This window comes from Salmo salar, chromosome 19, assembly GCF_965601325.2.
Source record: "Salmo salar chromosome 19, fSalSal1, whole genome shotgun sequence".
NCBI classification, from domain to species: domain Eukaryota; kingdom Metazoa; phylum Chordata; class Actinopteri; order Salmoniformes; family Salmonidae; genus Salmo; species Salmo salar.
This window is the reverse complement of record NC_138309.1, coordinates 30,281,786-30,303,675: the sequence shown is the minus strand read 5'-3', so window position 1 is coordinate 30,303,675 and position 21,890 is coordinate 30,281,786. Positions and strand designations below refer to the sequence as shown.

At 42.8% G+C, this 21,890-nt stretch overlaps 1 protein-coding gene across 4 annotated transcripts; it reads left to right on the top strand.

Moving 5' to 3' along the window:
* Positions 1 to 1,012: 1,012 nt before the first annotated feature.
* LOC106578687 (uncharacterized) lies at positions 1,013 to 21,509 on the top strand. Of its 4 annotated transcripts, none has more exons than XM_014157787.3 (12): positions 1,024 to 1,194; positions 1,913 to 6,080; positions 6,181 to 6,360; positions 10,449 to 10,607; positions 10,814 to 10,901; positions 11,013 to 11,085; positions 11,182 to 11,290; positions 11,575 to 11,706; positions 11,906 to 11,995; positions 14,508 to 14,651; positions 14,789 to 14,973; positions 19,796 to 21,509. In XM_014157787.3, the coding sequence occupies exons 2-12, from the start codon at positions 1,914 to 1,916 to the stop codon at positions 19,962 to 19,964; spliced, it is 5,496 nt and encodes a 1,831-aa protein (XP_014013262.3). In that variant the 5' UTR covers positions 1,024 to 1,194; position 1,913; the 3' UTR covers positions 19,965 to 21,509. The 4 variants fall into 4 exon arrangements, 3 of the variants coding, with proteins under 3 accessions (XP_014013262.3, XP_082821804.1, XP_082821805.1); XM_082965678.1 differs by lacking the exon at positions 1,024 to 1,194 and adding an exon at positions 1,206 to 1,493; XM_082965679.1 differs by lacking the exon at positions 1,024 to 1,194 and adding an exon at positions 1,514 to 1,684.
* The last annotated feature ends 381 nt before the right edge of the window (positions 21,510 to 21,890 follow it).

Below are 21,890 nucleotides of genomic sequence, written 5' to 3'. Positions count from 1 at the left end.
TGTCAAATGACTTTGTCAAATGAGTACCCTCATAGCATTTTTCATAAATATCTCTTAGATTTGATCAGTAGTGCTTTGAAAACTGACAAAGAAAAACAAAGACGAAGCAGCTGTTTTACAAGTGGGATGCACTGTTGAGCGCTACATCCTGAGGCGTTCGTACTGATTGTGACAGCCGGTTAAATGTCAGGAGAAGTGCAGTATTCTCATAGAGACACATACTTGTAATACGGAGGAGTAATGGAGGGAAAAAGAGGTTGAAGAGCGAGAGGGAGGAAGAGGGTGAGCTTGACTTGGTTAATAATGGCAAAAAAGGGAGATTTGTTAAAGAAGAATGGTAGAAAGTGTAAGCGGAGTGAGCTATACGCTCACTCTGGTGTTTGTGACGCTCATCGTTTTGTGCGACGCAGACAGGGTGGAGTGAATGGTGAAACAGAAGAGTCGTCTGTCCTTTTGAGTTTTGATGTTGAGTCTTTGCCCGACAAAGGGATGTTAGGATATATAAGTTATCCCGTACAAGCTTTTGTGCCGAATACGTTATGTTGTTACAGGTGTCAAGCGTATGGGCATGTGGAAGCAGTGTGTAGGAGGGAGGTTCCTAGGTATGTTTCAGTAAGATTTGATTTTTTTTGCATTTATAGCAATGGTTATCAAACTGCAGGGATGGAACGTAAGTCACAGAAAATTGAGGTTGTGGTGACAGCTGCAGAGAGGTATTTGGGTGTGCGAGACTTGATGTCAGAAGAGTTACAGGGTGTGTTAAGTGGTCGTGTCCCATCCTTTCATGTTATTGGCCTGAGGAAGGACTAAATGGATTTAAATAGTGGAGTATGGTGGTGGTTGTTTTGTGAGTGTTGGGTTATATGTTTGGGTATTTGTTAAAGGGTGTAAAAAAAAAGAACAACCATAAAGCAAAGTATAAGGGCGTTATACTCCAGTCCAGTAGGTGGCGGTAATGCAACATTTATTGGATGCCAACCGCCGTTAAACCTAATCGAAAAAGAGATATCGCTTATTATCGCATCAGTACAAACTTTGTAAGTGTATACATTAAACGTGTCACTAATTTTGGAACGCTCAACTCGTCATAGCCCCGCCTCCTCAGTTCCGGCATTTTGGCTCCGGAAGTACAGTAATTTTTTTGGTTCACAGGAAAAGGAAAAAAAAACTGCTGTTGGGAAACAAAACAGCAAAGTGAGTTTTAGTGACGAATGTGATTATTTTATAGTTTTACTATAGTAATACGTATCATAATAAATGACAAGATGTGATTTAGTTTGGCATCTTAGTTTGCTTCTTGCGCATTTGTAGCTAGCCAAAATGTGCTAGCTAACTCGCAACGACGCTATGCTGTCGTTTAACGGTAATTCCCAAGTGTCTTATCTTCTGCAAGCAAAGTGGTTTGCTTGCAATCGATTCCACAACAACTAGCGTGCTAATGCTATGCTGCATCGTGAATGGATGGGAGTTTGATTATTGGAGTAACTAGCTAGGTAGTTTTCTTGTTACATTGTTGCAGCTAACTAACAACATAGCTAACTGTCTAGCCAGTCAGTATTAAGCTGTTGCGCTCATTACAGCAGGTTAACTAGCTAGTTCGTTTACTTAGGTAACTCGCAAATTCAATTACTAGCTATTAGGCTACAGTAAAATAGTTGAACAATAACCATATCCCACGCTTCGAGTAAGTATTTATTTGCATGGTAGCTCTATCTCTGTCATTGGCTGGCTTACTCTGATAGTTAGCAATGACTTAATACTGACAGACAGACACACATACAAGCTTACTTACCCCATTTAGTGGTTATTGTAGCCTCAATGGGATTGACTGTTATACATGTTCAATAATAACTATGACAACAAACACATGTGCCTATTACCATTCATATGTTGCATTCCTTTTTCTTTATAGAATGCCTGCCCCTAAAAGACACAAGTCTTTTCAGGATCCTCAAGCAAAGAGAAGAAAGATGGATCAGAATGAAGTCGCCATGCCATCCAACAAAACGACACCAGCCTCTGCAACGTCAAGCAACCCCCAAAGAGAAGCACCTTTGCAGAGAAGGAATAAGAAAAAGGCCCCTGCAGAACTAAAAGAGGGAAATAAACCTGCAGGGTCCAGCCGCCATTCCTCCAAGACAAAATCAACCCAAAAGGCCAGGACTAGGACCAAGTTCAATCCACCTGTAAAGAACACCAAGCTGCTGAAAGCCACAAGTGCCTCCTCAAAGAATCCCAACTCTAAAGGAACCCTAAAAAGACCAGCCAAGATCTTCAAAATTGCTTCCACAGAGTCTGATGAGGAGCTTATCAGAACTCATAAACCCCATTGCATCAGAAAATACTCTAATGGGGATAGAGGTAAGCGTAAAGGGTCACAGTCTAACCTGAATGAAGAAGTATTGCTCTCAGACCCTGTGCAGAGGGATCACAATTATGGTATACCCTCTGCGTCTTGTGGTAGTCATTCTGAAATTGAGGAAAATAAAAGGAAAAGAGTCAGAGAGTCCACCAGAGGCCCAGAGACCCTGAGAGATGTGAAGATGGAAACTCAAATATCTTCAGAACCCTTACCTGAACAATCTGGACAGATGAAGCGGAGCAGTGAGACACATGAGATGCAGGATAATTCCATTACCACCCCAACAGATGAATTTAGTGAGAGTGTCAATACCAAGCCAGACACAGAAATGTCTCCTCCAGCATCCCCTGAGAAAGCTTCAGACCCCATCCATAAACAGGTGAACCAGAATAATTCCATGACTACCCCAACAGATGAAGTTAGTGAGAGTTTTGAGACCAAGACTGACACAGAAATGTATCCTCCAGCATCCCCTGAGAAAGCTTCAGACCCCATCCATAAACAGGTGAACCAGAGTAGTGAGACACATGAGGAGCAGAACGATTCCATGACCATCCCTACATATCAAGTTAGTGAGAGTGTAGAGAGCAAGATTGATGCATATAAAAAGTCTGCAGACCCCATACCTGAACTACTAAAACAGAGCACTGAGACACAGGTTATGCAGGAAAACTCCATGACCACCCATACAGATCAAGTTAATGAACATTTAGAGACTAAGATCGGTGCAAAAATATTGTCTCCTCCAGCCATAGGCTTAGTAGCATATAGTAGCAGTAGTGATTCTGAATGTGAAAGTGAGGGAAATGACAGGACGGGAGTCACAGAGTCAATAGATGTGAAGATGAAAACTCAAGCATCTTCAGAGAAGGCTTCAGACCCTGTCTCTGAACAGGTGAAGGAGAGCAGTGAGACGAGGCAGATGCAGGAGGATTCCATGACCACCCCTACATATGAAGTTACCGAGGATTCCATGGCCTCCCCTACATACCAAGAAGTTACCGAGGATTCCATGACCACCCCTAGTGAGAGTGTAGACGCCAAGCTTGACGCAAATATAAAGCCTCCATCTATAGAAGTATATTCAGAGGAGGCTTCAGACCCTGTCCCTGAACAGGTGAATCCTGAACAGGTGAATCAGATATACATTGAAATAGAGAAGGTGCAGGAAGATTCCATGACCACCCCAACAGATGAAGTAAGTGAATGTTTAGATGGCACGCTTGATGCAGAAATAATGTCCCTTCCACCTTTAGAAGCATCCTCTGAGGAGACCCATACATTTGAAGTTAGTGAGAATGTAGAGACCAAGTGTTCAGAACTTGCACCTGAACATGTGACGCAGAGCACTGAGACACAGGAGATGCAGGGAGATTCCGCGCCAGCTCATGCAGATCAAGTAAGTGAGAGTGTAGACACCAAGCTTGATATCGAGGTAAATTCTCCTCCACCTGTTGTACTATCCTCTGAGGAGTATTCAGACATGGTCTCTGTCTCAGAACAGGTGCTGCAGAGCAGTGAGACACAGGAAGTCCAGGAAGATTCCATGACCACCCCTACAGATGAACTTAGGGAAAGTTTAGGAACAAAGTCGGGTGCTAAAATAAAGTCTCCACCCCTAGAGGTGCTTTTCAGTGCTCTAAAGGAGTCCAATCTTTGCAAACATCCACTGTCTCATACGATGCGCTCAAATGTTAAAGAGTTTCTGGGAGTAGAGGATTCTTTAGAAATCACACAAAAAGACTGTGAGTTTGGTGTAACAGAGAGCATTGAGTGTACTTTAGACCTGGAGACCCCGATTATTGTCGAGGATATGGAGATCGGCCACTGTGTTGTGGAGGTGGTGGGAGAGAATGGAGATGAGGTGGACAGTGATCTGGAAATCATAGACATCTCTGAGAGGCCAGAGAACACACTTGAGCTAACCAAAGGGTCTGAAGAAGAGTGCAGTGTGGATAAAAGTGAAGATGGTATTGAAAAGAAAGGCACAAGTTCCTCTAACCAAGACCGCACAAATAGTGGTAAGAAGGAAGCTACTAAAAAAACACAGGGTAGCCTGGAAAAACCCAAGAAACAGCAGATGAACCCTCAGGCCCGGACCAAAGCCCGACTAGCAGCACTAGCTGAGCAAAAGGCAGCCGCCTCCAAAAAAGCGAGCAGGCAGCTCAACCTCCTGGCCCTATGTGAAGAAATAGCAGATGATATCGCCACTGACACAATGTTAATAAAGACGAAGGAGGAGGAGGAGCAGGTTGTAACAGTTAAGGCTGAACCCAGCAAGGAGCCAGAATGCACACCGCCTGTCACACAGGCTGAGACTGTTCCTATACCTCCAACTCCTGCCGGGCCCGAGGAACCCTCTCCAGCAGTAGAACCCTCCGCTGAGGAGCCTGCTCCAGCCAAGCCCCCAGCTCCAGAGCCACCTCAGAGGCGTTTCTTCATCAGCCAAGTGACAGTACCCCTCAAAATCCACGAGAAGAAGAAGCTTACCAGGTTCCAGAGGCTGCGGCAGGTGGAGCTACAGCGGGAGAAGAATATGTCCTGGACCATGGTGAAGAAGCTCAAGTCCGATCAGAAGATGATTCCAGAGACTGAGACTAAACCTTCCCCTCCAGCAGCAGTACCTGTCCAAGTGACCACACCCCCACCCCCCTCAGCCAGTCCAGCAGCACCCACAGTAGCTGCACTCTCCCCAACCATTCCAGAAGTAACCCCAAAAGTTGAGCCCCCAAAAGTTGAGCTCCCCAAAGTGACCCCCAGTAAGGGACCCACCCTGAGAAAGAGGACGCTTCCAGCAGAACCCCCACCGATGCCCAACGGGCTGAAAGCTCAGAAGGCCAAGCCTGTGGTGGAGTATAAGCCTTACAAATCCAGGCCCAAGTACTCCTTTGATGACTTTGAATGTGATGACGAGCCGAAACCCACAGTGCAGAAGGCAGCAGTGAGACCTACAGCTACCACTATTCAGAGGGCAGCAGTGACACCTACCGCCGTTCAGAGGGCAGCAGTGACACCTACCGCCGTTCAGAGGGCAGCAGGGACACCTACCGCCGTTCAGAGGGCAGCAGGGACACCTACCGCCGTTCAGAGGGCAGCAGGGACACCTACCGCCGTTCAGAGGGCAGCAGGGACACCTACCGCCGTTCAGAGGGCAGCAGTGACACCTACCGCCGTTCAGAGGGCAGCAGGGAGACCACCTACCACCATTCAGAGGGCAGCAGTGACACCTACCGCCGTTCAGAGGGCAGCAGTGACACCTACCGCCGTTCAGAGGGCAGCAGTGACACCTACCGCCGTTCAGAGGGCAGCAGTGACACCTACCGCCGTTCAGAGGGCAGCAGTGACACCTACCGCCGTTCAGAGGGCAGCAGGGAGACCACCTACCGCCGTTCAGAGGGCAGCAGTGACACCTACCGCCGTTCAGAGGGCAGCAGTGACACCTACCGCCGTTCAGAGGGCAGCAGGGACACCTACCGCCGTTCAGAGGGCAGCAGTGACACCTACCGCCGTTCAGAGGGCAGCAGGGACACCTACCGCCGTTCAGAGGGCAGCAGGGACACCTACCGCCGTTCAGAGGGCAGCAGGGACACCTACCGCCGTTCAGAGGGCAGCAGGGAGACCACCTACCGCCGTTCAGAGGGCAGCAGGGAGACCACCTACCACCATTCAGAGGGCAGCGGTGACACCTACACCAGCGGCCGAAAATGGCAAACATGAAGTAACTTTCTTAAACATTGATCTAAAATGATAAAATGCAGTTTTTGTGTCAAAAATGGTATTGAAATTAATTCATACCCTCTTAATTTCTCCTTCCACAGGACTCGAAACCTACCGTGCAGAAGCCAGAAAACAGGGGTCAGAAAACATTAGGACCTACTGCACTGAAAACAGGACATATCACACAGAAAACAGTAGGACCTACCGCGCAGAATACAGTACCAACTGTACAGAAGGCCGTAGAGATACCAACCCCTATGTCCAAAAATGGTAAACATGAGGTAAGTTTCTTAGTTGTAACAATACAAATGTATTATTTACATTTCTATAGCGCTTTTCATAGAATGTCAAAGTGCTTCAAGAGCAAAAAACAAACAAGCAATATATCATGACCGGTCAACCAATAGAGGCCAAATCTTTGAAAGCTGCATCCTCCAAAGATGGAGAGGAGGGACAATTTAATAGCTTGAGCGGAGAGAGCTGTTCAGAGGATGGTAGATGATGGAGTCTGCTGATGATCTTGTATAGGGAAAGTCTGGGTACCAGCCTGACTCTTATTGCCACTGGACTTCTCCGTTTCCACTCTGTGTAGCACCCACTTAGGTGATGCTCTGGGAAACAAAAAGCTCATCACGCAGTTCAGTATAATAGCCAGTTGTCCTCATTACGAGTCTTCTGCCTGAGCACTGCTGTATTACTAGATCGAAGCTTCCTGCTTCGTTTATATAAGGAAGTTGTTGTTTGATATTGTGTTTGGCCAGAAGATGTTCATGAAGTTGTGTGGAAGGTAGACTGTTTTTTCAGGTCTGCTTCTGTCATTTTCCAGCAATCTGAACCATAAAGGAGAGTTGCCAGTACACAGCTCTGCAATATTTTGAGTTTTGTATTTGTGCTGTATTATTGCTGTATTTCCAGAACTTGAACTTCATAAAGATTGCTTTATTGATTCTGGTGCAGATGTCTTTGCTGGTGCCTCCATCATGGCATATGGTGCTCCCAAGGTAACTAAAACTGTGGCTTAACTCCAGGTCCTGTTCCTTGATTTTGACTGATTTTGCTGTGTTGATGAACATGACCTTTGTCTTGCTGCAGTTGATAACCAGGCCGACTTGCTGGCCAAAGGACTGGGCAGTTTTCTCGTGTGTGTGTGTGTGTGTGTGTGTGTGTGTGTGTGTGTGTGTGTGTGTGTGTGTGTGTGTGTGTGTGTGTGTGTGTGTGTGTGTGTGTGTGTGTGTGTGTGTGTGTGTGTGTGTGTGATAAAAGAGCCAGGTCATCGGTGAAGTCTAGGTCTTCTAGAGTAGAATACCAGGTCCATTGTGTTCCTCTTGCCTGATCTTCTTTGGTTCGCCGCATGACCCAATCTATTGTCAGGTTGAAGAGTAAGGCTGACATCACACAGCCTTGACGAACTCAGCTTCACAGCAAAGCTCATGTTGCTCGTTACCACAGTGCATGAAGAAGTTGCTGTAGAACTGTTTTATGATGTTAACAACATGGTTGGGGATTCCATCAATTCTTAAAATCTTCGTTTGGCTTTTGCAGTGAATGCTGTCAAAAGCCTTCTGGAAGTCAATAAAGTTGTTGAGTTTGTTGCCACTCACTACATTGCTCAATGATGTTTCTGAGAGCAAAGATCTGGTATGTACAGCTCCTTCTTCCCTCCCATGTTCGTTCCTAAGCACTTTGTCTACAGCTGAAGACATCTGTTGTACGATCATTTTGTTAAAGATCTTGCTGGGAACGGATAAAGGTGCGATGCCCCTCCAGTTGTTGCAATCGGATAGAGTGCCCTTAGGTACCCGTATGATGACCCCCTGGGTCCAATCTGAAGGTATCTTTCCCTTCAACCAGATATCAGTGAAAAGTGAAAGGATGTTTGCAGCCCCTACTGGATCGATTTTGAACAGCTCGGCATTAAGGTTATCAGGAACTGGAGCTTTCCCATTCTTTAGTGACTTGATGATAGTGATTATTTCTTCTTTGGTTGGTGGGTTGGTGTTTATGTTTAGATCTTCTAGAGCAGCTTCAGGTGTGGTGTGTTAATTGGATCCACCCGAGGTTCTCTGTTGATCTTCTCTGAAGTGTTCTGTCCATCTTGCTTCCTGTTCATTTTCTGTTGTCAGGAGATTGCCTTGCTTGTCTTTTAGATTTGAGTATTTGACTAGAATTTTCTGCCACAGATTAGGTTAGTGATTTTGTATACTTTTCCTTGCTGGTTGCTTGCTGCTGCTTTTTCAGGTAGGCCCTTTTGTTTCTTCTTACTAGCCTTTTGACTTGTGTCGATTTTTCTGTACTGCTCCTCCAATTTTAGTTTTAGCCTTTAATTTGGCATCTTTCAATTTTAATGTCTGTTCTTTCCTCGATCATTTCCCATGTTTCTGGGGTGATCCATTCCTTGCGTTGCCTTCTGTGTTCTATGGTTTTCTTGCTGCTTTAACCACTTTCCCCCACTTCCTGTCAATATTTTCCTCAGTTGCCGCCTCATCTTTTTCTTCTGTGTTGTTTGAAAGGGCTTGATACTTGTTGCGAACTTGCATTATTAAGGTTTTCTTGATGGTTTGTTACCTCAGCATTAGAGGTCGAGCGATTATGATTTTTCAACGCCGATACCGATTATTGGAGGACCCAAAAAAAGCCGATACCGATTAATTGGCCTTTTTAATGTATTTGTAATAATGACAATTACAACAATACTGAATGAACACTTATTTTAACTTAATATAATACATCAATAAAATCAATTTAGCCTCAAATAAATAATGAAACTTGTTCAATTTGGTTTCCATAATGCAAAAACAGTGTTGGAGAAGAAAGTAAAAGTGCAATATGTGCCATGTAAAAAAGCTAACATTTAAGTTCCTTGCTCAGAACATGAGAACATATGAAAGCTGGTGGGTCCTTTTAACATGAGTCTTCAATATTCCCAGGTAAGAAGTTTTAGGTTGTAGTTATAGGAATTATAGGACTATTTCTCTCTCTACCATTTGTATTTCATATACCTTTTGACTATTGGATGTTCTTATAGGCACTTTAGTATTGCCAGTGTAACAGTATAGCTTCCGTCCCTTTCCTCACCCCTACCTGGGCTTGAACCAGGAACACATCGACAGCAGCCACCCTCGAAGCATTGTTACCCATCGCTCCACAAAAGCCGCGGCCCTTGCAGAGCAAGGGGAACAACTACTTCAAGGTCTCAGAGCGAGTGACGTCACCAATTGAAATGCTATTAGCGCGCACCCCGCTAACTAGCTAGCCATTTCACATCGGTTACACCAGCCTAATCTTGGGAGTTGATAGGCTTGAAGTCATAAACGGCTCAATGCTTGAAGCACAGCGAAGAGCTGCTGGCAAACGCACGAAAGTGCTGTTTGAATTAATGCTCAAAGGTTTTACGGGATGGGGTTGCTAGCCCCCATACCCAACCGTCTACTTCTGGTTTCAGGAGATTTTGGAATTGGCAGCCAGGTGAAATAAAAAATTACTATGTACACATTTACAGTACCGTAAATTCCGGACTATAAGCCGCAACTTTTTTCACACGCTTTGAACTTTGCGGCTTAAACAATGACGCGGCTAATATATGTATTTTTTCCGCTTTCAAATTTGTGGGTCCTGACAGCGTGGAGCATTGTCAAAAAATCCACTATCAACGGGTTTCGAAAGGCTGGACTGCTGCGTGTTGAAGAGGGCTCAGCGGGGGATTTGCCTCCGGATTAAAGTCACGAGAGCGACAATGAAAACGATCCAATATCGGATGAAGCAATTCTGAGGCTATTCAACTCCGACACCGAAGGAGATGGTTTCAGTGCACAGGAGGAGGAAGATGGTGACCAATGACTTTCTTGGTAGGCTACTGTTTACTGCAAATGTTTTATTTTTTGTTACAAGCCGTGTTTCGTTAAAGCCTATTTATTTTTGTTACAATCCGTGTTTCGTTAAAGCCTATTTATTTTTGTTACAAGCCGTGCTTCTTTAAAGCCTGTGTAAAGTTCATTTGTTTCAATGTACCGGTAGGCACCTGCGGCTTATAGACATGTGCGGCTTATTTATGTAAAAAAAAAAAATCAGTGGGTGCGGCTTAATAGTCCGGAAATTACGGTAGCTCTATGGCAACTATAGAACTATGCTACTTGAAATAACTTTCTTGGTTGTTATGCTGCTTGAGGTAACTTTCTTGGTTGATATTTTACTTTTTTTTTAATGCCAGCAGACATTGAAAGCAACCATGCATTTTTTGTATCCCTGTAGGATTTGAACCCACGACCTGCTAGAGTGTAGCACTAGCAACGCTCTTACCCACATCCTTATCATTTCTTAAATGTTGTCTTGTGTGGTACTGTAACTGTCTTTATATCCCCTCCTTCCACAGGACTCCAAACTTACTGTACAGAATGCAGTAGTACCTACCGTACCGAAGGCAGACATGCCTAGACCCAGTGTACCAAAGGCAGCGGTGGTACCTATATCTTCCCCCAAAACTGAGCAGAAAGCAGAAGCACCACCTACGGCCAAAACTGGCGAAGATGAGGTAACATCCTTGGACCTGTTATTTCTTTATTAGCATGTAAGAATGGTAGGTTAGTTTTAGAAATTATATTAAAATCCCATTCAATAACTGTACAGGGCACTTCAGTGACACATTAGAAGCAGTGTGGATCATCATACGGCCATTTTTATGGTAAAAATGAATTTGGCGCCAAAATGTATCCCTCTTAACCTTTTGTCTTTCCACAGGATTCCATAGCACCAGTGTCCTCCCCTCCCTCTGAAGAGCCCCCAAGAGATTATGTTGACCAAGAGCAGTGTGAAGAAAAGCCTGCTGGTACTCTCATGTGTGATAACATCCAAATGACCAGTTTGAACAGTGTTATAACACATTGTCATATCATACATTGTGTAACTTGCTTCTTATAGAATGTCTCTTACTTATCAGTTACTGAGATTAAACCCGCATCCCCAGAGGTCAAGACAGAGGACAAGACAACAACAGAGAAGGCCTCTGACTCGTAAGAATTTACACTCAAATTACAATGACCAAATAGTTTTCTGCACAAAAGCTATTTTCCGGAGCAATTCGAACAATGTCTGTGTTTCCATGGCAGTGGGGTCGTTCAATCAGCAGGTAATAGCAGTCCCCTCTCTGACGAACGTCTGCAGAAAGAAATCAAGAAACTAAAGGAGACCGACAAAGACGGAAATCAAGCCATTATTGTGAGTGTTTCAGTCCTTCGCCAAATACTGCCTACTGTATTACTGTACTTTGAGTTATCCTTTGTAACACAGTGGTGTTATTCAAAGACTATGCATGTTCTTAGCTTGGTCCCAAATCTGTTTGTCCTCTTACTTGCTGTAATTGTCAAGCCAAAGGTTTGGCATGACAAGGAGTTGGCATGATTGCACAGACTGGCACTCAGGCCAGTAAGTTCCTATATTTAGATATAATCTATTAACTGTATGTCAGAACTGACCTAGAGTCTGTGTGTGTCACTTCCTAGGATGCAGGGCAGAAGCACTTTGGCCCAGTAACCTGCGGTGTGTGTGGGATGCTGTACTCCGCTGCCAACCCAGAGGATGAATCCCAGCATTTGCTATTCCACAACCAGTTCACCAGTGCTGTCAGATATGTGGTGAGAATGAGCTGTCTCCCACACATGAATGCGTCCCATAGGACTCTGGTCAAAAGTAATGCACTACTGTATATAGGGAATAGGGAGCCGTTTGGGACGCAGACTATGTGTGCCAACTCATCTTCTCTGACTCAAACATTTCTCACACACACACACATCTCTTAACCTATAAACCACTGATTTGTCATGCCATCCACAGGGGTGGAAGAAGGAGAGGATTTTGGGGGAGTACCCCGATGGTAAGATCATCCTTGTCCTTCCAGATGACCCCAAATATGCACTGAAGAAGGTATGTGTGCTTCAGGCTCCAAATGTACACATTATCACGTATGGAAAAACGTTGACTGTAATACGATATAAAAAAAGGCCATTATTAATCTAAACTACTGTATACTTTAAATCCCCCTGATACACACCACTACATATGTCGAGGTTTTGTAAGCCCCTGATATACAGTGGGGTCCATAATTTTTGTCACCCTTGATAAATATGAGCAAAAAAGACTAAGATAAATAATACAAATACTGAGCTATATGGTATACTAAAAAGAAATTGGACAATTATATTATTTTACACTAATACAATTGCACAGAGAAAGAGATTTTGTTTAACAAGTAATAAAAAATATAAACACTTAAATACTTAAAATGTATCATTATTCCCATACCATTATTACAGAGAATCAGGAAAATGATGATACCCTCTACCTATTGGCTAGTTAGCTTATTCAAGCTTTTTTTCAAGATACAACACTGCCCCTTTAAAAAAAAAAAACGATTTATCTGACTCACTTTTCAAAGATGTCTAGAAATGCACCCATTTTGTGCTCTTGTAGGAAGCAATCACTCCCCTATTGCTGACTGCAAATTGTTTATAACTGGGCTAATAACTAACTAGCAAAGGATATGAACAAATGTGCACATGTCGCTACAGTACATGTAGCTCTCGCTTTGAACTCAAAACAAGTGCAAAGTGAATGGCAAAGGTCTATTTGCATAAAGGCCTACTGCAGCTCTAATTGGTTGTGGCGCACATAGTCTGTGTAGGGTGGTACGGGCCTGAGTCAAGCCTGTCAATGCAATAGAATCCTACTCGGATGCGTTCTGCCCACAACAAAATCTATTGCATAGTTTTTGTTTCGGGATGTTGCATTGAAAGTGGCTAGTATTCCGTTGATTCGATCACAATTCCCACAGTGACGGGAAACATTGATACTGTTAACTAACAGGGAAAACTCTAGATAATTGAAGTTCAATCTTGTACCGCTTTGCGTGGGCTGATATTTCTCGCAAGGCAGTCCCAGGGGAGCTTGCGCAGCAGCGCAGCTTAGAGGGAACATTGATTGGCACCCCTGTTTTTCAGTACTCTAGCACCCTCCCCTTGCGAGGATAACGACAAAGCCTTTTTCTAAAAATATTTTTTGAGATTGGAAACAAGTTGAGGGATCTTAGACCATTCCTCCATATGAAATCTTTCCAGATCATTGATATCCTTTCTCTGTGCTTATGGACTGCCCTCTTCAATTCAAACCACAGGTTTTCAATGGGGTTCAAGTCCGTAGACGGAGATGGCCATTGCAAAATGTTGATTTTTGTGGTAAATTAACTCTTTCTTTGTGGATCTTGATCAGTGCTTATTGTCTTACTGGGAGATCCACTTGCAGCCAAGTGTCCGCCTCCTGGCAGAGGCATCCAGGTTTTTGGCTAAAATGTCCTGGTACTTGGTAAAGTTCATGATGCCGTTGACCTTAACAAGGGCCCCAGGACCAGTGGAAGCAAAATAGCCCCATAACATCAAAGATCCACCACCATATTTTACTGTAGATATTAGGTACTTTTCTGCAAATGCTTCTGTTTTTCAACGCTAAACCCACCACTGGTGTGCGTGGCCAAAGAGCCTTATTTTCATAGCATCGGTTCCAATCCAAGTGCCAATGCCGTTTATCTATCAGAGGGTGCCGCAGCACCCCTACTTCCCACGGCTTTGAAAACCTTGTAACTGTGGATCCAACATGCCGATTATGAAACGTTGATACTGTAAATTACGAGTTTTCAAATATTGAAATGTGAAGTGCACATTTTAACTCATAGGTGGGTGATTCGCTTCTTTGACAAAGCGGTTTCTATTATTATAATCCTCAACATCTCATCTTTCAGAACACAAACTAATCGTGATTTACAGGATTTCCCTCACTTAAACAACACATTTGCAAAAGTTGCCCAATTAGCAGGAGGTATGGGGGCTTCTTCTTGTCACGCACAGTGCTCAAGTTTATAACTTCTGTCAGTCAAAACTCATACAGCGTTGTGAAGCGGAGAACCTGAGCTCTGACGCCATGTATAGCATGTTACTGTATATCAACTGTTTTCCAATTTAGGCACTTATCAATGACAAAATCTGCCATTTTCAACCCGTATATGGGATGATGGGTGCTGTGAGTGTAATGGGTTAAACAAAATGTATTTCTCTGAGCAATTGTATTAGTGTAAAATAATATAATTGTCAGATTATTATTATTATTTTTAGCATACAATATATCTGTGTTTGTATTGCTGATTTTATACAGCATTTTTTTTGCTCATATTTATCAAGGGTGCCAATATCCTCTGTACATCACTACAGTTTAATTGTCCTGTAGTCCAGGGTCATATTCACTAGGCATCAAACAGAATGAAAACTGACTAACAGGGAGGGATAAGAAACACTGGTTTTCTGTTGCAAAAGGTTTTGCTACGGTGTGCACTGATGAATACGACCCTGCAAAGAAGTCTTACATAGCCTGTTTATTGGTGGTTTGTCAGGTTGAGGAGATTAGAGAGATGGTGGACAATGACCTGGGCTTCCAGCAGGTTGAGACCAAGTGTCCCTCCCAGACTAAAACCTTCCTGTTTATCTCCAATGACAAGAAGGTAGCTGGGTGCCTTATTGCTGAGCACATTCAGGAGGTGAGAAAGACTGTGTGGGTTAAGGCTGGGAATGTGTGTGTTTGTTGGGAGGGTGGTTGAGATGCAAAGTCAAGAGACTTTATTGTGACGATGTATTCGCTGTTGTTGCATGTATGTGATTGTATGTGCGTGTGCAGGGCTACAGGGTCATTGAGGAGGCGGTGCCCGAGGGCTCGGAGGGAGAGAAGGTGATGTTTGAGCGTCAGAGAGCCTGGTGCTGTTCCACCAACCCAGAGCCAGCCCTCTGTGGCATCAGCCGCATCTGGGTCTTCAGCATGATGAGACGGAGGGGCATCGCCTCACGCATGATCGAGTGTCTCAGGTCAGTCCGTCAGTCTTACTTGGGCATGAATCGAAGAAGGTAGAAAAATCAACATCATTTGCTCCGTGGGGAGGGGGTAAAGGCGTCCGCATGCTTCCCAGCCAAAACAGTTCAGAAGAGTGTTTGCATATTTTGTGGCATTTTGTTTGTTTTGGACTTCGGTAAGGTTTTTTTTCGGCTGTTCGTGCACAATTTCTTTTCTCAAGGCAAGCCGAAGTCGGCAGCCAAAGACGACATCCCTTTGTTGGTGATTGGTCAAGAGTAGGTGTTCTTCAATAAAGTCTTTGTCATTCAACGAGAGACGACTCATTTTCATGGAAAATTTGCCATTGAGAATTACTGCACCAATCATCTTATTTAGATGTAAAATTGCGTGACTAAGAGCTCCTCTACAAAAATGTCAAAATGAATGACCGATTTCTTGAGTTAATTCTGACTATTTTGAGGAAGTGTATAATGGCAACGGCGTCCCAAAATGGACAAACAGTGCTATTGCCACTTTTGTTCTTCATTTTTCAAGCAAAGATATTTTAAGGGGGTAAGCTCAGCTAGGTGCCAGCCTAACAGAAGCATGCTGACGCCTTAATGCCCCCTGATTCAGACACATACGCTGAGTGTACAAAACATAGGAACACATTCCTTATATTGAGATGCACCCCCTTTTGCCCCCATAACAGCTTCAATTCATCAGGTCATGGACAACAAGGTTCCATAGGGATGCTGGCCCATGTTGACTCCAATGCTTCCCGCAGTTGTGCCAAGTTGGCTGGATGTCCTTTGGGTGGTGGACCATTCTTGATACACACGGGAAAATGTTGAGCGTGAAAAACCCAGCAGCGTTGTAGTTCTTGTAACAAACCGGTGCACCTGGCACTTACTAGCATACCCCGTTCAAAGGCACATACAGTGTATTTGGAAAGTATTCAGACCCCTCGACTTTTTCCACATTTTGTTACATTACAGCCTTATTCTAAAATGTATTACATTCATTTTTTCCCTCATCAATCTACACACAATACCACATATTGACAAAGCAAAAATAGGTTTTTAGAAATGTTTGCTAATTTATAAAAAATAAAAAACAGACCTTATTTACGTAAGTATTCAGACCCTTTGCTATGAGACTCGAAATTGAGCTCAAGTGCATCCTGTTTTCATTGATCATCCTTGAGTTGTTTCTACAACTTGATTTGGAGTCTACCTGTGGTAAATTCAATTGATTGGACATGATTTGGAAAGGCACACACCTGTCTGTAGAAGGTCCCACAGTTGACAGTACATGTCTGAGCAAAAACCAAGCCATGAGGTCGAAGGAATTGTCCGTAGAGCTCCGAGACAGGATTGTGTTGAGTCACAGATCTGGGGAAGGGTACCAAAAAATGTCTGCAGCATTGAAGGTCTCCAATAACACAGTGGCCTCCATAATTCTTAAATGGAAGAAGTTTGGAACCACCAAGTCTCTTCCTAGAGCAATTGGGGGAGAAGGGCCTTGGTCAGAGAGGTGACCAACTCTGAAAGAGCTTCAGAGTTCCTCTGTGGAGATGGGAGAACCTTCCAGAAGGACAACCATCTCTGCAGCACTCCAGCAATCAGGCCTTTTATGGTGATGTGGTCAGATGGAAGCCACTCCTCAGTAAAAATGCCAAGTGTCAAGTCTGGAGGAAACCTGGCACCATCCCTATGGTGAAGCATGGTGGTGGCAGTATCATGCTGTGGGGATGTTTGTTAGCGGCAGGGATTGGGAGACTAGTCAGGATTGAGGGAAAGATGAACGGAGCAAAGTACAGAGATCCAAAATGAAAACCTACTCCAGAGCACTCAGCACCTCAGACTGGGGCGGAGGTTTAACTTCCAACAGGACAATGACCCTAAGCACACAGCCAAGACAACGCAGGAGTGGATTCGGGACAAGTCTCTGAATGTCCATGAGTGGCCCAGCCAGAGCCCGGACTTAAACCCGATCGAACATCTCTGGAGAGACCTAAAAATAGCTGTACAGTGATGCTCCCCATCCAACCTGACAGAGCTTGAGAGGATCTGCAGAGATGAATGGGAGAAACTCCCCAAATACAGTTGTGCCAAGCTTGTAGCGTCATACCCAAGAAGACTTGAGGCTGTAATCACTGCCAAAGGTTCTTGAACAAAGTACTGATTTAAAGGGTCTGAATACTTATGTAAATATATTTCAGTTTATTTTTAATACATTTACAAAAATGTAAAAAAAAAACTGTTTTTGCTTTGTCATTATGGGGTATTGTGTGTCGATTTGATGGGAAGAAAAAACAATTGAATAAATTTTAGAATAAGGCTGTAACGTAACAAAATGTGGAAAAAGTCAAGGGGTCTGAATACATTCCGAAAGCACTGTACATCTTTTGTCTTGCCCATTCACCCTCTGAATGGCTCACATACACAATCCATGTCTCAATTGTCTCAAGGCTAAAAATCGTTACTTAACCTGCCTCCTCCCCTTCATCTACACGTATTGAAGTGGCTTTAACAAGTGACATCAATAAGGGATCAAAGCTTTCACCTGGTCAGTCTGTCATGGAAAGAGCAGATGTCCTTAATGTTTTGTACACAATGTATATACTGCTCCCCACCGGAGACTAGTTCAATCCCCACGTTCAGCCTTCCTACTGTACTTCCACTTGCATGTTTCCCCCTCTGTTTCCAAATGTTTAAAATCTAAAATATGTCGTATGCATGCATGCATGCATGCATGCACTATATATATCAGTGCCTTCAGAAAGTATTCATACCCCTTGACTTACTCCACATTTTCCTGTTAGTCAGATTATTTTTTTTTCACACAATACCCCATAATGACAAAGTGAAAACGTGAAATTCTGAAATATCTCATTAACATAAGTATTCACACCCCTGAGTCAATACAAATTAGAATCGGCTTTGGCAGCGATTACAGCTGTGAGTTTTGGGAATGTCTAAGAGCTTTGCATACCTGGGTTGTACAATATTTGAACATTCTTTTAAAAATGCTTTAACCTCTGTCAAATTGTTTTAGGTTATTGTCCTGCTGAAAGGTGCATTTGTCTCCCAGTAGGGTTTCCCCTGTGCTTAGCTCTATTGTTTCTTTTTAGCCTAACAAACTCCCTAGTCCTTGCTGACAACAAGCATACCCATAACATGATGAAGCCACCACCGTGCCTGGAAAAATATGTAGAGTGGTACTCAGTGATGCTGTTGGATTTGCCCCAAACATAATGCTTTGTATTCAGGACATAGTTCATTTCTTTGCCACATTTTTTTATTTATTTTTACATTAGTGCCTTATTGTAAACAAGATGCATGTTTGGGAATATTTTTATTCTGTACATGCTTCCTTTTCACTCTGTCATTTAGGTTAGTATTGTGGAGTAACTACAGCAATGTTGCTCTATCTTCAGTTTTGTCCTATCACAGCCATTAAACTCTAATTGTTTTAAAGTCACCATTGGTCTCATGGTGAAATCCCTGAGCGGTTTCCTTATTCTCCGGCAACTGAGTTAGGAAGGACGCTTGTATATTTGTAGTGACTGGGTGTATTGATACACTATCCAGTGTAAGTAATAACTTAACCATGCTCAAAGGGATATTCAGTGTCAGCTTTTATTTGTACCCATCTACCAATAGGTTCCCTTCTTTGCGAGACATTGGAAAACCTCCCTGGTCTTTGGTTTAATCCGTTTTTAAAATTCACTGCTCGACTGTGGGACCTTACAGATAATTGTATGTGTGGGGTACAGAGATGAGGTTGTCATTTAAAAAATCATGTTGAATGCTATTATTGCACTCAGAGTGAGTCCATGCAACTTGTTATGCGACTTGTTAAGCAAATGTTTTCTCCCAACTTATTTAGGCTTGCCATAACAAAGGGGTTGAATACTTATTGACTCAAGACTTTACAGCTTTACACTTCTTAGTAATAAAAAAAAATGAGTAAAAACATATAATTCCACTTTGACATTATGGAGTATTGTATGTAGGCCAGTGACGCAATCTAAAATGAATCCATTTAAAATGTAGGCTGTAACACAATTTTCTTTTGAGAAAGTCAAGGGGTGTATACTGTAAATTCCGGACTATAAGCCGCAACTTTTTTACCACGCTTTGAACCTCGCGGCTTAAACAATGACGCGGCTAATATATGGATTTTTCCCGCTTTCAATTTTTTTTCTTAAAAAAAAAACACATTCTGTGACGTGCTCGGTTTTTTGGCGGCATGAAGCTTTCATTAGACCAATGAAATTGCCGAACGGGTTAAGGTCAAACAACTTTTTTGTTTACTGTTTAGATTAAATCAAGCGCTCTCAAACTTCCCATCATTCTGATTACGGTAGTCATTTTGTCACTCTCATCATGGCAAAGACACGGAGAAATGCATATGATGCAGCTTTCAAGTTGAAGGCGATTGATCTGGCTGTTGGAAAAGGAAATAGAGCTGCTGCACGGGAGCTTGGTCTGAGTCGATGATAAGACGTTGGAAACAGCAGCGTGAGGAATTGACTCAGTGCAAAAAGACAACTAAAGCTTACTGCAAATGTTTTGTTACAAGCCGTGTTTCGTTAAAGCCTGTTTATTTTTGTTACAAGTCGGGTTTCGTTAAAGCCTGTGTAAAGTTAATTTGTTTCAATGTACCGGTAGGCACCTGCGGCTTATAGACGTGCGGCTTATTTATGTTCAAAATAAATAAAAAAAATTAATTCAGTGGGTGCGGCTTATATACAGGTGCGCTTAATATTCCGGAAATTACGGTATATAATTGAAAAATGTAGTTTTGGAACTTCCAACATTCATTTCTTCTCTCATTGCCCTCCCACAGGAACAACTTCATCTACGGCTCCTACTTGAGCAAGGAGGAGATTGCTTTCTCCGACCCCACGCCCGACGGGAAGCTCTTTGCTTCACACTACTGTGGCACCTCGCAGTTCCTGGTTTATAACTTTGTCAGTGGAACTCGTTCAGACCAACCAAGCCCAAATTTGGTGTAAACAATCGCATCAAGGTGGATTTTTGCTGAGGCCCAGTGTGACTCCTCACCAACCAATCTTGTCGTGGACATCCTGTCACAAGCACATTGTGGCTCTTTTAGACTGAACGTTTAGACTCATCAAAGACTACTGTACTGACTCTTCTGAGGAGAAATCTTGGTTTTTAATCTCAGGTTGAAAACAACAAGGTGTTGTTTAAAAGATTTAAAATCTCCCTTTAATCCCTGCATAGTATTTTGAGACAAATAATATTTTTATTTATGTTTTTTAAATAAGAAACAAGCTTTTATTGGCAGTATTAAAGAGTTGACATGCATTAAGCTTGACAGCAATAGAAAACAAAGAGCATTTCACAATTCATAGTTTTTGAAGATGCACTTAATTTTACTCAAACGGTTCTAAAACAATGTTGTCCTGTTCTAATAATGCTTTTCATTCACGTTGAGCATCTTAAAATGGTTAGAAGTTGCTAATATTATGATGAGTTGTCATGTGTACACAAGGGGTTGTTCTTACACACTTCCATGTTCATCATCTCTTTACTTTTAACGAAGGGATGCGTTGACCACCTGAGGTTCCATTATGTGATACAGAGTACATTATTGTTAAGGTCACTCTCACAGAATTTATCAGAATGTGGTTGTTTTGATTCTGTTGAGTGAAGTTTTTACTCACCATTTTCTTCACTTCATGATTGTTCTCAGTCTTGCTGCCATGTGTCCTAATCATGTCCATTATTAAAATGGAGAGTCCTATTTGGGATAGTTATCCTCCTTAGGCAGTAAGTAGGATGGACTAGCAGGAAGAAAAACGGAGGTAATAATGGTTAGATTACTGTACGGGGCATTTTTCTGTAGTGCTTCTAGTCAAGGCTCTTTACCCAAGTTGCCTCAGAAATATATCTAACTGCAGAAATGTTAAATGTGAGCTGTGATTATAAGTGAATTGGCAAGGCAGTGAGCATTCGCTCGTTTCTGCCTGTGTATGTTTGTGCCTACCGTGAATCATAAACCTCAACCTGACTGTTAGATTTCACTGACAGACTGATCGTACTGTAGACTCCCACAAATGTTCTCGTCCAAACTGCCTTTATATGAGCCCGACCCCCCCCCCCCCCCCACCACACCTGAAATCACAATTTTTTATAATTGACCATTTCTTCTATTGGCAGAAAATGTTGTTATTCACATTTAGGACCTCATTGATAATACATTAAGAGTTAAAAGTAAATCACGTAATATGAATAATATAAATAATGCCGTTGAAAGGGTTTAAAAGCTCAGGGTTATTTGGTTTTTTGAGGGAGTTGAAAACACCATCCATGTCAAAGGTGATTATCACAGCAAACCAAGGGTCAGTTGCTCAGCCATCAAAAAGGGTTGCGAGTCGTACATTTTCTGGTATCAATGATTTATTCATCACATTCCCCTTCATTTTGAAACATTTTCTTTTAGAAATATTGTGGGTCGTGTAAGAAAACACATTTGATTTATAAAGAGCTGTCATGTAAATAGTTATTTAAAAATAAAAACTAACCTGCCCTGCTATGGTTGAATTGATTTAAATTGACGTGTCTCACAGCTCAGTGTTTTGAGCACGAATGTAGCATTCATAATGTGATAACCTTCACAAGTTAAGCTTCATGGTTACATATCACGACTTTGAATTGGTTGGGTGATGAAGGCTTCTTCTACCACCTAGTGGACATTCCAACCTATTTTCTTTGTACCAGTGGTGGCCAATACAGACAAAGCCCAATGTTACCATGAAGTTGAGTTGTTTGGCATCTTTCTTATTATTCATTCTTATTATTCATTCTGTGACAGACAGGTTTCTGTCCGTCTTGCTGTTGAATGTTCTAATTAGAGCCACAGTCATTACCGCCACAGCATGAATAGATGGGTGTTCTATTACTGTCAATCCCAT